This window comes from Lampris incognitus, chromosome 7, assembly GCF_029633865.1.
Source record: "Lampris incognitus isolate fLamInc1 chromosome 7, fLamInc1.hap2, whole genome shotgun sequence".
NCBI classification, from domain to species: Eukaryota; Metazoa; Chordata; class Actinopteri; order Lampriformes; family Lampridae; genus Lampris; species Lampris incognitus.
In genome coordinates this window covers 16,052,399-16,066,892 of record NC_079217.1, presented here as the reverse complement: position 1 = coordinate 16,066,892, position 14,494 = coordinate 16,052,399, and the positions used below count along the sequence as shown (strand labels likewise).

The 14,494-nt window shown below is 42.0% G+C and overlaps 1 protein-coding gene across 1 annotated transcript in view; it reads right to left on the bottom strand.

Moving 5' to 3' along the window:
* Window positions 1–14,494, bottom strand: part of c2cd3 (C2 domain containing 3 centriole elongation regulator) — a 41,358-nt gene that overhangs the window by 9,995 nt on the left and 16,869 nt on the right. Inside the window, exons 24-32 of the mRNA XM_056282795.1 lie at window positions 14,060–14,404; window positions 13,833–13,971; window positions 5,904–5,968; window positions 5,600–5,805; window positions 5,328–5,449; window positions 4,156–4,305; window positions 3,860–4,047; window positions 1,818–2,658; window positions 1,586–1,694 (exon numbers count right to left, since the gene is read on the bottom strand). Coding sequence (XP_056138770.1) covers window positions 1,586–1,694; window positions 1,818–2,658; window positions 3,860–4,047; window positions 4,156–4,305; window positions 5,328–5,449; window positions 5,600–5,805; window positions 5,904–5,968; window positions 13,833–13,971; window positions 14,060–14,404 — 2,165 coding nt within the window. The remainder of the gene's footprint in view (window positions 1–1,585; window positions 1,695–1,817; window positions 2,659–3,859; window positions 4,048–4,155; window positions 4,306–5,327; window positions 5,450–5,599; window positions 5,806–5,903; window positions 5,969–13,832; window positions 13,972–14,059; window positions 14,405–14,494) is intronic.

Sequence of the window (14,494 nt, the reverse complement as noted above, 5' to 3'; positions counted from 1 at the left end):
AAAGACTGAGTACCAAGCAACATCTCCAGGTGCTCCCTTGAGAACCAGGCCAAAAAATTTATTTGCACCCCTTACTATAGATATTTCACTGGGAGTAACGAAGAAGGACAGGATTAGGAGCGATTATATTAGAGGGACCGCTCAGGTTGGACGGTTTGGAAACAAAGCAAGAGAGGCAAGATTGAGATGGCTTGGACATGTGTGGAGGAGAGATGCTGAGTATATTGGGAGAAGGATGCTGAATATGGAGCTGCCAGGGAAGAGGAGAAGAGGAAGGCCAAAGAGGAGGTTTATGGATGTGGTGAGGGAAGACATGCAGGTGGCTGGTGTGACAGAGGAAGACGCAGAAGACAAGAAGAAATGGAAATGGATGATCCGCTGTGGCGACCCCTAACGGGAGCAGCCGAAAGTAGTAGTAGTAGACTATAGATATCCGTGATAACTCCACCACTCTCAATCATCTGACTGACATAATTCCATTTGATCTGCAGGGGAGTCCCTCTCCTTTTTTTTTGGACCCCCCCTTTTTTCTCCCCAATTGTATCCAGCCAATTACCCCACTCTTCCGAGCCATTCTGATCGCTGCTCCACCCCCTCTGCCGATCCAGGGAGGGCTGCAGACTACCACATGCCTCCTCTGATACATGTGGAAGGAGTTTAGCCAGGGGGATGTAGCATGTGGGAGGATCATGCTATTCCCCCCAGTTCTCCCTCCCCCCTCAACAGGCACCCCGACCGACCAGAGGAGATGCTAGTGCAGTGACCAGGACACATACCCAGATTCAGTTTCCCACCCACAGACACAGCCAATTGTGTCTGTAGGTGTGCCCGACCAAGCCGGAGGTAACAAGGGGATTTGAACTGGCGAGCCCCGTGTTGGTAGGCAATGGAATAGACCACCACACCATCTGGACGCCCTCCATCTTTCAGAATAAGCTAAAGATTCACCTCTTTCACAAACACCTCCACACCAGATGGAAGTATATATATATATTAAAAAAAAACTTTTATGCACCCTATGTGTTGCCTTTGTGCACTGCCTGTTGACACCTATGTCCTATCAGACTTGAACCTAATTTTTTGGCACTTGCTTGTGTTGTCGCCTCCTCACTAGATCTTTGCTTGTGTTGTATTAACTCTCAGATGTACGTCACTTAAGATAAAAGCATCTGCTAAATGAAATTGTAACACTGCAACATAACGCTCCTCCTTCAAAAACACCACCACAGCCTTGTTCATCCTCGTTGCCATGTCCAACTTGCTCTCCTATGGCCAACAAAACCTCCTCCACCGTCACATTGGGCTCCAACAGGACTATCCGGATCCCACACTGGATAGACAAAGGTGGTGTCTCGGAGGACGCCATTCCTCCCGAAAACCACTGAACACTCGGCTAACATTAAGTAAAAGGTATTAAGACAGCTTACCGGATCATACACATAGGACAGATGAAAAAATACAGGAGAAAATCCAAAAAAAAGACAGAAAACAATTCAAACTCTGTGCCACTTACATCCACCACCATCACACATCTAACCTCCCACAGCATGCAGAGAGAGAGAGAGAGATGCTGATTAACACTCACTTGGTTGGAAGTGGACTGGGAGAAAACAGGAGCCAAACGGAGCGCTCTCATAGATGCCTCCAGGTGGTGAGAGGGGAGGAAGAAATTAGGAATCCCCATTGTAGGAGAGCTTAACATACACTGTTAAAGAAAATCAAAGATGAATGTGTCCTTGAAGAAATAATGCTGAACTTATTAGGACTCATCCCACTGTAACGAATGGGTGACAATACTAATGACAGATCAAGGATACATTTGGGGCTGTGCAGCTTCTTTATGTGTGGTACAGGAAGGGTTATTTGTGCTCTCGGGTGAGGTGAGTGACAATGTCTCGGGTTCATTTTCATCACAGGTGGGTTCATCACCTGAACCCTTGTTGGTGTTTGGTTCCCTTCCTTGTTCCCCCTTGAGAGCTTGCAGTGTCCTCTCATCTTCTCTTTCACTGTCAGTATTGTCTTCCACCTGTTCAATGGAATTGTCAGACTCACAGTTGTGATATTCCTTTAGTCTGGTATGCCTTTGTTCTTCACTGGGGTTCTGGCAGGGTGGAGGTCCTGTGTTTGGACTGAAACATCCCTCCCCCTCTTCTTCCCGGGTAAGGTGATGGTAGCTGATGTGCTGGTTTGGATCTGGCACAGCAAAGTTCTCTTGAGAACCAAGGTCTACATCTGACAAGATGCTGGTCCAAGGGCTGGTTTTGTCTGTTAAAGAGGTCACCTCATTTAGAGGCCTGGGCTCTATCACAATCTCCTCATAATCATCATCATAATCATCCTCATCTTCTTCTTCCTCCTCTTTTTCTCCCATCTCCTTTTCATCTTTCCCCTCATTCTCAGACACAGTAATTGTGTGCTGGATACTGTCCTCTTCCTCAGTCTGGATGGCCATGTGGCCCACAGACCTCATTGGTAGTGTTGGAGAGAGAGGAAACGCATCATCACCATCCCTGGGGGATGCAGCTCTATGCACACTGGGAATACTCTCGGGGCAAGCATCAAAGTTCAAAAGCTTGGGGTGGTCATCTCTGGTTGGGAAGGATATAATGCTGCTCTGGGAGTTAGAGGGTATTGTCTCCATGCAGTGTTGCTTTAGACCTAGATAAAGGGGGACAGTGAGGGATGTAGAGATTTGCTTTGGTGAAAAAAACATCAATTTTTTTGATAGTTTCATATTCATTTAGGACTCAAAAACAGTCAAGCACCAAAACTGCGACATCCACATTTTCTTTTACACTGTAGGTTTCAAGAAATCTTTGAGAAATCACTATCAAAACTGCAATCGCTATGATTTTGCATCATCTATCCATTTGAAATGTGACAACGATGTGGATGATGTGATGTGTGACAGTACAGTCAAACAGCATTTCAACATAGTTTGACGTAGGAGCCAGAGAAAAACAGACCTGTTGACACCGATTTTCTTGGAACTACAAACAAGATGTAGCAGCCATTGAATCTTATGGGCTGTCAGTTCACCAGTAAATAGTCTGCACCCTAGTAAAAATGCAATCCTTGGCCCAAAGTTAACACGGGCAGTCTAAACATTATCAAATATCTTCACATTGTTGTACATTTAACTTTGTTAAATGAAACACTCAATGGTAGGGAAAATGCTCAACAAATAAGGAGCAAAATAATCTAGATTTTATACACACACACACACACACACACACACACACACACATATATATATATATATATATATATATATATATATATAAAATCCAGTGAGTCAAGTAGATTCTTTATGAGACAGTACAAGCCTGTTTCATGCCATAAGCAATCATCAGCTGTCAAATATATATATATATACAGATCTAGCTATATATATTGTCCGTCTGACAGAAGCATCGCCATTTCTGCATCACATGTCAATCTTTCTTCCTGCTGGAGTTGTTTCCAACATGTACATGCTTGCCACTGTACCAGTGTTCGTCTTACCTGGTCAAAAAATAGAGACTGGAGAGTGTCTCCAATCATGGTAAAGATGACAGTTAGTATTATGCAACCTAACTCATAAGGTCCAGATGAGTACAATAACGATTTATTACTGGAGAAATGTTACGGATTGCAGCTTTAACATGAATAATTAAATGGGGGGGGGGGCACACAAAATACTGCCTGTGTCCCCCTTCTCTTTAATTTGGTATTGACTGACTCCATACTGAGGTTCATTTCATAAAAATGTGGATGCGGAACCAAATAAACAGGATTTTTTAAAGAATATACACTGCTGTGTATTCACGAAAAACAGATGAGGGCATGCTGCTGATCAGATAATGGGAGAGGAGCTTACCAGTGGTGAGGTTGTCGACCTCTCTGACCAGCTGGCTGGACTTGAGGAATAGCTTACATGTGTCTGATTCTGGGTCTTGGTGCGCTTGTTCTCTGGATGGACATACTTGTTCACAAGATGGAAGCGTGGGAGGTAGAAGCTTACGGTTAAAGTACCTCCGAATGTCGTCAAGCTCACTTAGATTTTTCCTAGAAAAAAAAATCAAATGATTAATTTGTTTCGTTGTAAATTCTTAATTGAAGTTTACACAGCCCAAGATGTTAGTACATGTTCTTTTTTTCACTGAAGACCAATACCTCAAGGCTGAGAACAGGACTGAGCTGGAAGGATGGACGTCACCAGCACAGCTATCACTGGCAGGATGAGCTGCTGACTGTTCCTGCAGGCTCTGGTGGTAAAGACGTACATTGTCCATGTGCTCACCATGACGGTCACTTTCACAGGACCTTGGAAAAATAAGGGGTAAATACGGTATAGATTGGAGCAAAATCATTTAAAGTTACAATCCTGAAGATGTACATGCAAACAAATTTCCTTTTTGATACATTCTTTTGCTGTCACATTTAATACAGTTCTAATCCTTTTATATCCAATCACTAATGCTTTTATAGTCGCTCCTTTAAGGGTTACAGTTGGGTAGGACTTTCCTGAGAAAAATTATATGGTGCCGAGTGATGCATTTTATGTCTTCAGTGTAACAGCCAGATCTGGAAGAAGCTGACAGTAGTAGGTGGTAGTGGTGAGAAGACCCAGGGGCAAGTCTGAAGAAGAAGCTTAGTCTACGTAGCTTTTACGATTTTAGCTTGTAAAAGATCCTTACCAACAAGTACATACATTTGTGATTTATTGACTTGGTATATCCCCCCCTCGACCATTAAGGTCTGCAGATGAAGCCCTGCTAGTTATTCCCAGGTCTCGGTTCGTTACAAAGGGTGATCGGGCTTTTGCTGTTAGAGCCCCCACGCTATGGAACTCTCTTCCTGATGCGCTAAGACAAACTAAGTCTCTAGCTTCTTTTAAATCTCGTCTTAAAACTTTTCTTTTTATGAAAGCTTTAACAAATGTTTGATATTTGTTTTTATTTATACTGTTTTTATTTTTACTCTTATTTGAGCTTACTCTTATTTTTGCCTTGTCTGGTTTTATCTTTTTTTTTTTTGTGAAGCACTTTGTAACATTGTTTTAGAAAAGTGCTATATAAATAAATTATTATTATTATTTATTATTAAGTACTACAACAAAGCTGAAATCCAGGTCCAACGATGTTTTCTTTTTGTTTTGCTGTGGGTACGGTACCAACATAACAACCGAGTGACCCTTTATCTTAAATGGATCTCTGGGATTTAGAGCACTCAAACAGTTTATCACATTATAGACACAGGTGACAGTATGTTAAACAAACAGCGACTATGTTCAGCATTTTCACTTGAGTAGTTGAAAATGTGTGAGTTATCAGTGTTTTCTCAACCTTTCAGAGAATAGCTTCTCCATCTGGTCAGGGAAGGAGATCTTGTGTTCAGGATGGTGGCTGATGTGAGAGAGGCTGCTGTACATAGCAGTGGTGTTGCAGTTGAAGGCTTGGAATAGAGCCTGTTTATAAAACACTTTCACTGTTATACAAGTCTTCAAACAAGGCAATCATTTGTTGAGATCAACTGGTGTGTGCTATGTCAGTTTATAACTAAGGGCAATGTGGGGTGTTGAAGCTGGAAAATATATAACTGATTGTGGTACTCTCACCGCTGAGTTTTTGGAGGTCTCTTCATTCACAGCTTGTCTCTGCCTCCGAAGCTCCTGGACCCCCTTCATGGGAGAGATTGATACTTTGATCTGGCCTCGACAATGACCACTGATGTCTGTGATGTTATACCAGCCACACACTGACTGAAACCCTAAAAGCAAGGGAGACAGGTCGACGGCGGCAAATCCAATCACCCTGTCCATGTCTACAGGAGTGAAAATTAATGAATGAATGAAAGAATGAAAGAGTGAACCTTTCAAAGCAACATGAAACTCATCATAAAGTCAAGCTTCATCACTGTACCTCCTTTGTGCCAGACTTTGAACACCAGCTTTTGTTGTGGATCCACAAGTAGCTCTTTCGATAGCCTGTAATTTTAGAACAATACATTACTCCAATAATGTTCATCAGACAATTCTGCTTGGTGCTACAAAATACATTGTCTCAACGGGAATTTATTAAGATTAATTTATGTGAGTAGATCTAACATTAGTAATAACAAGATAACTAAAAGTGAATTGTTTGGTAATGAAGTTTCATCCCTATTATTGTAGGGATAAAAATTACACATCCTTATAAGCCGTCAACCTACTGTACCACAGCGTACATTAGTGATTCTGAAAACCCTTCGCTCAGAGGTCTCAAACCATTCATTCTACTGAACTATTTGTACTGTGCTTCAGCTGTCGCATTACAGATTAGATAATGCCTTTTTAAAATGACCACAATGTCAGACTAGTAGTCTCTGACTCAGTGATAGGTTAACATTAACCTAATGCATACTGTACTGTTCATAGACATCTCCATGTATGATCAACTGACGCAGATATTTTATTTCCTGAAATGAACTTGCCCTTGGTTCATGCAATAGTCAAATATTTACTTCAATATTCACCTTCAACTGCACTGAAGTCATAAGATGATGAGGTGGTATGGTTAACTGGCTAACAAGTTCATATCATCTGATCACAAAAGCAGGCAACTGTATTACTGAGAAAGTTATTAGATCAATTACCAAGCCAAAAACAGTATGCAACTGTTTGTACACATAGAACTGTTCATGCATAAGAGCACATAAGAATTATTCATAATTTCCAGTATTTACAATTTTTCGCATATTTTGTTTAGGTCCAGTGGCAAGATAACAATTTAAGTGAGCTGCAGACCTGTTATACCTAAATACACACTACAGTCCTGTTGCTCAACCATATCGTTCTAACCATTAAAGTCCTAAAATTGTTTACTTAATGCATGGGAACCCTAGTTTTAATATCGAAGAACATAAGAAAATACTTGACTGCTTGACTGAATGTCAACACGAGACCGAAAATTGTTGCATAATCACATTTACATGAAATTTCTATGTCATATTTCAATTAATTTTATATGTATTTTTAAATAAGAATGTATAGAGCTTACATATACATTGATCAGCCAAAACATTAAAAAAAACACCTAACATTGTATAGGTCCCCCTTGTGCTGCCAAAACAACTCTGACCCGTTGAGGCACGGACTCAACAAGACCTCCGAAGATGTCCTGTGGTATCTGGCACCAAGACGTTAACAGCAGATCCTTTAAGTTCTGCTAAGTTGTGAGGTGGGGCCTCCATGGATTGGATGTGTTCTTCCAGCACATCCCACAAATGCTCGATCAGATTGAGATCTGGGGAATTTGGAGGCCAAGGCAACACCTTCAACTCTTTGCCATGTTCCTCAAACCATTCCTGAACATTTTTGCAGTGTGGCAGGGTGCATTATCCTGCTGAAAGAGGCCACTGCCATCAGGGAATACCGTTGCCATTGAAGGGGTGCACTCGGTCTGTAACAATGTTTAGGTAGGGGATATGTGCCAAAGTAACATCCACATGCGTGGCAAGACCAAAGGTTTCCCAGCAGAACATTGTCCAGAGCATCACACTGCCTCCGCCGACTTGCCTTCTTCCCATAGTGCATCCTGTTGCCATCACTTCCCAAGGTAAATGATGAACACACACAGGGGTCCACATGATGCAAAAGAAAACATGATTCATCAGACCAGGCCACCTTCATGTGCCAATTGTAGGTGCTTATGGCAGTGGACAGGGGTCACTCTGACTAGTCTGCGGATACACAGCTCCATATGCTGCAAGCTGTGATGCACTGTGTGTTCTGAAACCTGTTTATCATAACCAGAATTAACCTTTTCAGCAATTTAAGCTACAGTAGCTCTTCTTTGGGATCAGAGCTAGCGGGCTATCCTTGGCTTCCTATGCGCCTCAACGAGCATTGGGAGCGGGGCCGTGCCTATAGTCCCCGGGTCCTATATTCCCCGGGTCCTATGTTCCCCGATCGGGGAATATGGGACCCTTTCGAAAAAAAAAGGGTCCCATATTCCCCGTTTTCCCCTAAAAAGGTCCTATAATCCCCGTTGCAATAGACACCGGGGAACATAGAACCCTCTTTTGGAAAAAGGGTCCTATATTCCCCGCTGTTTCCAGGGGAACATAGGACCTTTTTCCAAATAAAGGGTCCTATATTCCCCGCTATTGCCAATCGAGGAACAAACCGGGGAACTTAGAACCCTTTTTGCAAATTATTTCCTTAACGGGTCCAAAATAATAAAAACTGGGGTCATGGCTGAGATGTAGGCTACGACAATCTATTCCTCCGCTGATTAAATTAGGCCGTATTACCATTGTTGGCTGTTGTACATCGCAGGCCACCTTGAGTGCGTATCCAAATTCGGCCTAGAGGAGGCTGTAATTTGCTTTATTGTTATTTCTTACCAATATTTACTGCAGTAGGCCCAGTTAGTTGGCTCTCCGGCTCAGCATGGACAGTCGGCAATCAACGCAAGTTTGTCTTGCAGTAGGCCCGCCTACCAGTCTAACCAGTAGCCATTTCCACCTTCGCTCAAAGTTCAATTTGCACAGCACTGGACACTTCAGCCACTTTCTTGTTACTTTGCAGTTCGTTTTCCATATTAAATCACTTGGCAGACTTTCTTTCAAAAGGACTTTAATGATGAACTTTTTAGCCAGAGAACTTAGACCAGGACTTGGAATTTAGGACCAGCACAAAGTATCCATCAACGGGGGCCACCTACCTTACACAATAGGCTAATTGCCTAATAATAATAATATGTGCTTCTCAAAAAACTAAAGGCTTGTGGAGGTGCTAAACCAAAAACATGAATCAAAGACGAACATCAAAGGATGTAAGGTAACACTCACCAAATGGTAAAAAAATAACAGAGGCAGTCCTCTATTTCACCATTTTATTGTTTGGCATCAGTCATTAAGGTTTCTGAAGAAGACCACCCGGCCAAGTTAATGACTGATGCCAAACAATGAAATGGTAAAATAGAGAATTGTGTCTTTTTTTTCATTTGATGAGTGCTACCTTACATCCTTTGATGTTCTTCTTTGATAATAATAATAATAATAATAGTAATAGTAATAATATCAATAATAATAATAAATAATAATAATAATAATAATAGCCTAATTATAAAAGAGGCCTAATAACAAATAACAATTACAGGCATAATACTATCAATAGTAACACTGATAATAGGCTATTAATAACAAAATGCTTCTAGTAAAAGCTTGGCTGAAAAAGGGTTGGTCTATGGCAGAAGCCCCCCAGAAAAGGCATGGTCTAAAACAAAAATCTCCAAGGCCTAACTAGGCTAACGTTAAGGCTTTTTTCTTCTTCAAAAAATCAAAATGAGTAGTCCTAGTCCATTAGGCTACTCAACAAAGAGGGGCTAAAACCCTGGATTTGACATTGCCGACGCTGCAGGACCCTTTGCGCATTATAGATCCTTCTGATTGGGACTGTTGGCTCCCTCGCAACTTCTGCAACCACCCCCTGTCGGAATTCTGCACGGTGCACCATTTCTCCGTCAGGGGGACGCACGTGTTCCCCAACATCGTGCACAATAATGTTAGCATCCACGTCCTCCACTTCAAATCTATTTGTGATCAGTGGCACTCTACAGTTCCACCTCCAGCACCTCCATCTAATGGTGTCTTGATTGGTGCGGTGCTTCTGATATCTGAAGTTCTCATGTACCAACACTTTGCCCCCTCGATCACCATCCATAACTATCGCCATTGTTTGTCTTCTTGTAGGCTAGTAAGCACATGACAGTGAGTCCACGAGTTATCGCCGATAACAACCGATTGTTGCAAATTGTTGCAAGTTGGCAGGCGGTTTAGACATCGGTGAATTTTGATCATGTGGTTTAGAACGCCAGGAAACTTGCGTGCAGATGACCACACATCCACGACAAGTTTTAAATATTTCCAAACTCGAAATCATGTGTGCCTTTGGCTATTTATAAATTATTTTTCGAGCAATATGTGTTTTGTGATTCAGCTTTAGCGTTGTTGATTAGCCTTTCATTCATATTTTGTCAAAAAGGCGTATTCATTAGCCTAGGCCTATGTCCCGTTATTTCTGTAGCATACAGCATCTTAGAATCTTAAGAGACCAGGCAGATATTGTTATTATTTTATTGTTATTACCATGCTATATTAGCCTACTTTATAATTATAAATATTTCAATTATCCAATTTTTAGCATTTCTAATATAAGGCTATATTGTTATTATTATTATTATCATCATCATCATCATCATCATCATCATTATTATTATGCTATTATTATTATCATTATTATTGTCATTATTATTATGTTATTATTATTATCATTACAATTACAATGCTTAAAGGGCCTTACTGAGCAGATGGTTTCTATCTAATATCTGTCAGATGCTTTTCCCAATAAGCTGGTGTGGTTATGATGGGCACGACGGCTTTCTAGCGAACATAGAAGAAGTGGGTCGGAATTGGCCTATTGTCGATATCAGCCAGCGTACGCAGGAGTCTATCCCTGGTACAATGCACTAGACCTCTGGGAGATGGACTGCTGAGGACGGAACACAACACCTATCCTCAGCTCCCAGCACTTCTCGCACAATGTGCTACTCATACGCTGAGTCGGCGGCACCCGGGATCGAACTCACAACCTTGCGATCCATAGGCGAGAGCTCTACCGACTGAGCTACGCCCGGGTACAATTGCTCAAGGAGCATAGGCTTACTATATTACATTCAGACACAGACGAGCCAGCTCACCTACTCGGCGAGGCGCATTTTCCTCGATAAGTGACACATTTCACGCATAAATATCAGAGAACTACCGGGGTGGGTTATGCGCCCAAATATAGGCTATAGCCTAATAAGTTGAAATTGGTTTAGTGTCGAAAGTTTCCACATACTTTAGCCAACCTGGACGTTGTGAATTCGTTTTTGTGATATAAAAATAGAAATCGTATGAATCATTGTCTTCTTAATAATCTGCCCTAAATAATGCATTATTGAAAATGCACTTTTTGCGCCAAACAGCGTCAAACCTGCTGACCGGGGAACATAGGACCTTTCTTTATAAATAGGGTCCTATGTTCCCCGGGTGCCCTAGGGGAACATAGGACCCTTTTTATAAAGAAAGGTCCTATGTTCCCCTGCACATACAAAACGGGGAACATAGGACCCTTTTGGGGAAAAGTGGGGAATATAGGGCCCTCTGTATACAAAAAGGTCCGATATTCCCCGGTCTCATACAAAGCGGGGAACATAGGACCCGGGGACTATAGGACCCGGGGACTATAGGGAGGACCCCTTGGGAGCCCATGACCCTGTCACCAGTTCACTGGTTGTCCTTCCTTGGACCACTTTTGGTACGTACTGAGTACTGCATACCAGGAACACCCCACAAGGTCTGCTGTTTTGAAGATGCTCTGATCCAGTTGTCAAGCAATCACAATTTGGCCCTTGTCAAAGTTGCTCAGATCCTTATGCTTGCCCATTATTCCTGCTTCCAACACATCAGCTTCAAGAACTGACTGTTTGGGGCATCTAGGTAGTGTAGCGGTCTCTCGTTGCCTACCAATACGGGGATCCTAGTTCGAATCCCCTTGTTACCTCCGGCTTGGTTGGGTGTCCCTACAGACACAACTGGCGGTGTCTGCAGGTGGGTATGTGTCCTGGTCGCTGCTCTAGCGCCTCCTCTGGTCAGTCAGGGCGCCTGTTTGGGGGAACGGGGGGAGGGATAGCGTGATCCTCCCATGCATCCCCCTGGCAAAACTCCTCACTGTCAGGTGAAAAGAAGCGGCTGGCGACTCCACATGTATCGGAGGAGGCATGCAGTAGTCTGCAGCCCTCCCCGGATCGGCAGAGGGGATGGAGTAGCGACCGGGAAGACCGGATACAATTGGGTAGAAAAAAGGGGAAAAATCCACACAAAAAAAAAAAAAGAACTGACTGTTCACTTGCTGCCTAATATATCCCACCCCTCGACAGGTGCCATTGTAAAGAGATAATCAAAGTTATTCCCTTACCTGCCAGTGGTTTTAAGAATTTGGCTGATCAGTGTATGTGCTATTGGCAGCTCAGATTAATTGAAACAAGTAAGATGTCACCCCACCTTCAAAAATAATACATTTCCTTTTTGTCAGTACTAAGAAAATCATTGTTTCCTATATCAGTGTTGGCAAGGCACCCCTTTCTAATGCAGACAAACACTGTTGTTCTTGCATAGCTGGTAAGATTGACTGAGGTCTAGAGAAAAAAAAAATCCCTCATCAAAAGGTTTTTATAACTTTTGAGCAGCTCTGATAGCAGCATTTTGATTTCTGAATGTGTATATCGCACCTTTCTAAACAACATTACGAGGTGCCTTACACAACAGGATAAAATAATGCACACAGTCAAGATAAAACAACAAAATACAATAAAAATATAGGACATAATGCTAGATCCACTCCACAGAACAAGGTAAAACACGGTCAGGATAAAATCACAAGCACAATTAAAACGTAGAGAATTAGAGCCGATAAAACAAGGATTATGATAAAACAATTGAAATAAGGTGATGAAAGAAAAATATAAAGAATTAAAAATGTGAAATTATAGAAGTATAAGATATCAACAATATAAAAATATAAAATAGATTAAAAAAATTGGGCAACAACAGATTTACTATAAAAGAGCCTTCTTGTAAAATAAGTTTTAAGAAGTGATTTAAAAGAAGGCAGTGAGTTTGTTAGCCTAATTTCTTCAGGTACGGAGTTCCACAGCTGTGGGGTCTTACAGAAAATGCCCAGTCGCCTTTTGTCATGAGGCTGGCTGAGGGAACATTTTAAAAGGACCTTCCTGAGGAGCGCAGGCAGTAGCCAGGCTCATGGGGTGTGAGTAAATCAGTGATATATGTGGGAGCGAGGCCATGTAGGGCTCTAAAAGTAATTAGTAAAAGTTTAAAATCAATCCTATACCAAAGAGGTAGCCAGTGAAGCGTTGCAAGAATGGGAGTGATGTGTTCATGTCTCTTGGAATTTGTTAACAGTCTGGAAACTGAGTTTTGAACGAGCTGGGGGTGGGAGATGGACTTTTAACTGAGCCCTGAATACAGGGAGTTACAATAATCCAGACATGATGAGATGAATGCATGGATGACTTTTTCAAAGACTGTTTGAGATAGAAATGTTTTAACTTTTGCAATGTTCCTAATTTGGAAGAAGCAAGACTGTACTACCTTGATGATTTGTGTGTCAAAATGGAGCTTGGAGTCAAAAAAAGACACCCAAATCACAGGCAGAGTGCTTAACATTGTGAGACAGGTTCCCTAGACTCTTTTCCAGGTCACCAGTTAGGTTAGGGGGGCCGAATAAAAAGACCTCAGATTTGGACTTATTGAGCCAGAGGAAGTTTTGTGACATCCAGCATTTAATATATAAATGTAGTGACGGTTCAGATTTCTTCAAATTTATCTTTAGTTTATTTTTTGCACACAACACTCAAAATCAGCTGTCCTTAGATGGTCTTTTTAAGGTGCCGACTATGCTGATTCTTGCTTGTCAGCATGCATGTGTAATGAACAAGCGGCAATCAGCATCCAAGGTACATGTACAGTAAAAAAAATTGAACGGTTAAGAGATTCATATATCCAATGTTAAATTCTCTTAGACTTTTCTCTCAAGAAATTCAAGAAAAAAAATAATAGAAATTTAAGAATGGTTTTGTTTGGGGGTCATTAGCTCATAATCACACTATCTTGAGACAGTTGTATTCTGAGATACACAATCAGCTGTTCTTGACCTTCAATTTCTGGCAAGGACTTGTTACATCACCTAAAAGCATTCAATATTAGTAACCTACAGCCATTTAATCTCTCTTCTCTGATATTACCTGCAATCCTGGTGGTGGTCCCAGATAGGACAGTCAGTATTGGATATTAGAGCAGTGGAGACAGGTTCTGCAGAGTCAGCAGTAACATAAGATACACTGCAGGATGGGATGGCTCCACTACCGTCAGCTTGAGGGCACCCTAGTGGAGAAAGATGACATACACATCAGGTTACTGTAAATCCTCATGGGCCAGTAGGACAGCATGAATTCCAAAACCACAAACCCACCTTTCAGACTGAGGTGCATGGCCCTGTCAACTGTGATGGTCACAGGGATCGATTCCTTCATACTGATCTCTTTGTGCTGTGAATCTGCTTCGTCTAAACTCCTGGGGGATTTGGTCTTGTGTGTGTTTTGTGTGCACGATTGTCTGGATGCCGCAGTGGGTGAGGATCCCTGTTCTAATATCTCTGCTTCCCTTGATGACAGCTCCTCCTCGCTGTTAAAGTCCTCCTGATGGTCAACTCTGAGGGAAAACTGCTCAGGCCGAGAATCTGTGGTCAGGCTGATGTGTACCCGAAGTGCGGCCCCTTGCAGATCTTGGGCAGAGCGTCTGAAAAGGGGGTACACTCCTTGGAAAGCAAAAACACAGCTGTTATTGATCTAAGTAGCCATGCCATAATATTAGAATAGCAGTAACCATCTAATCTACTTGACTGTAA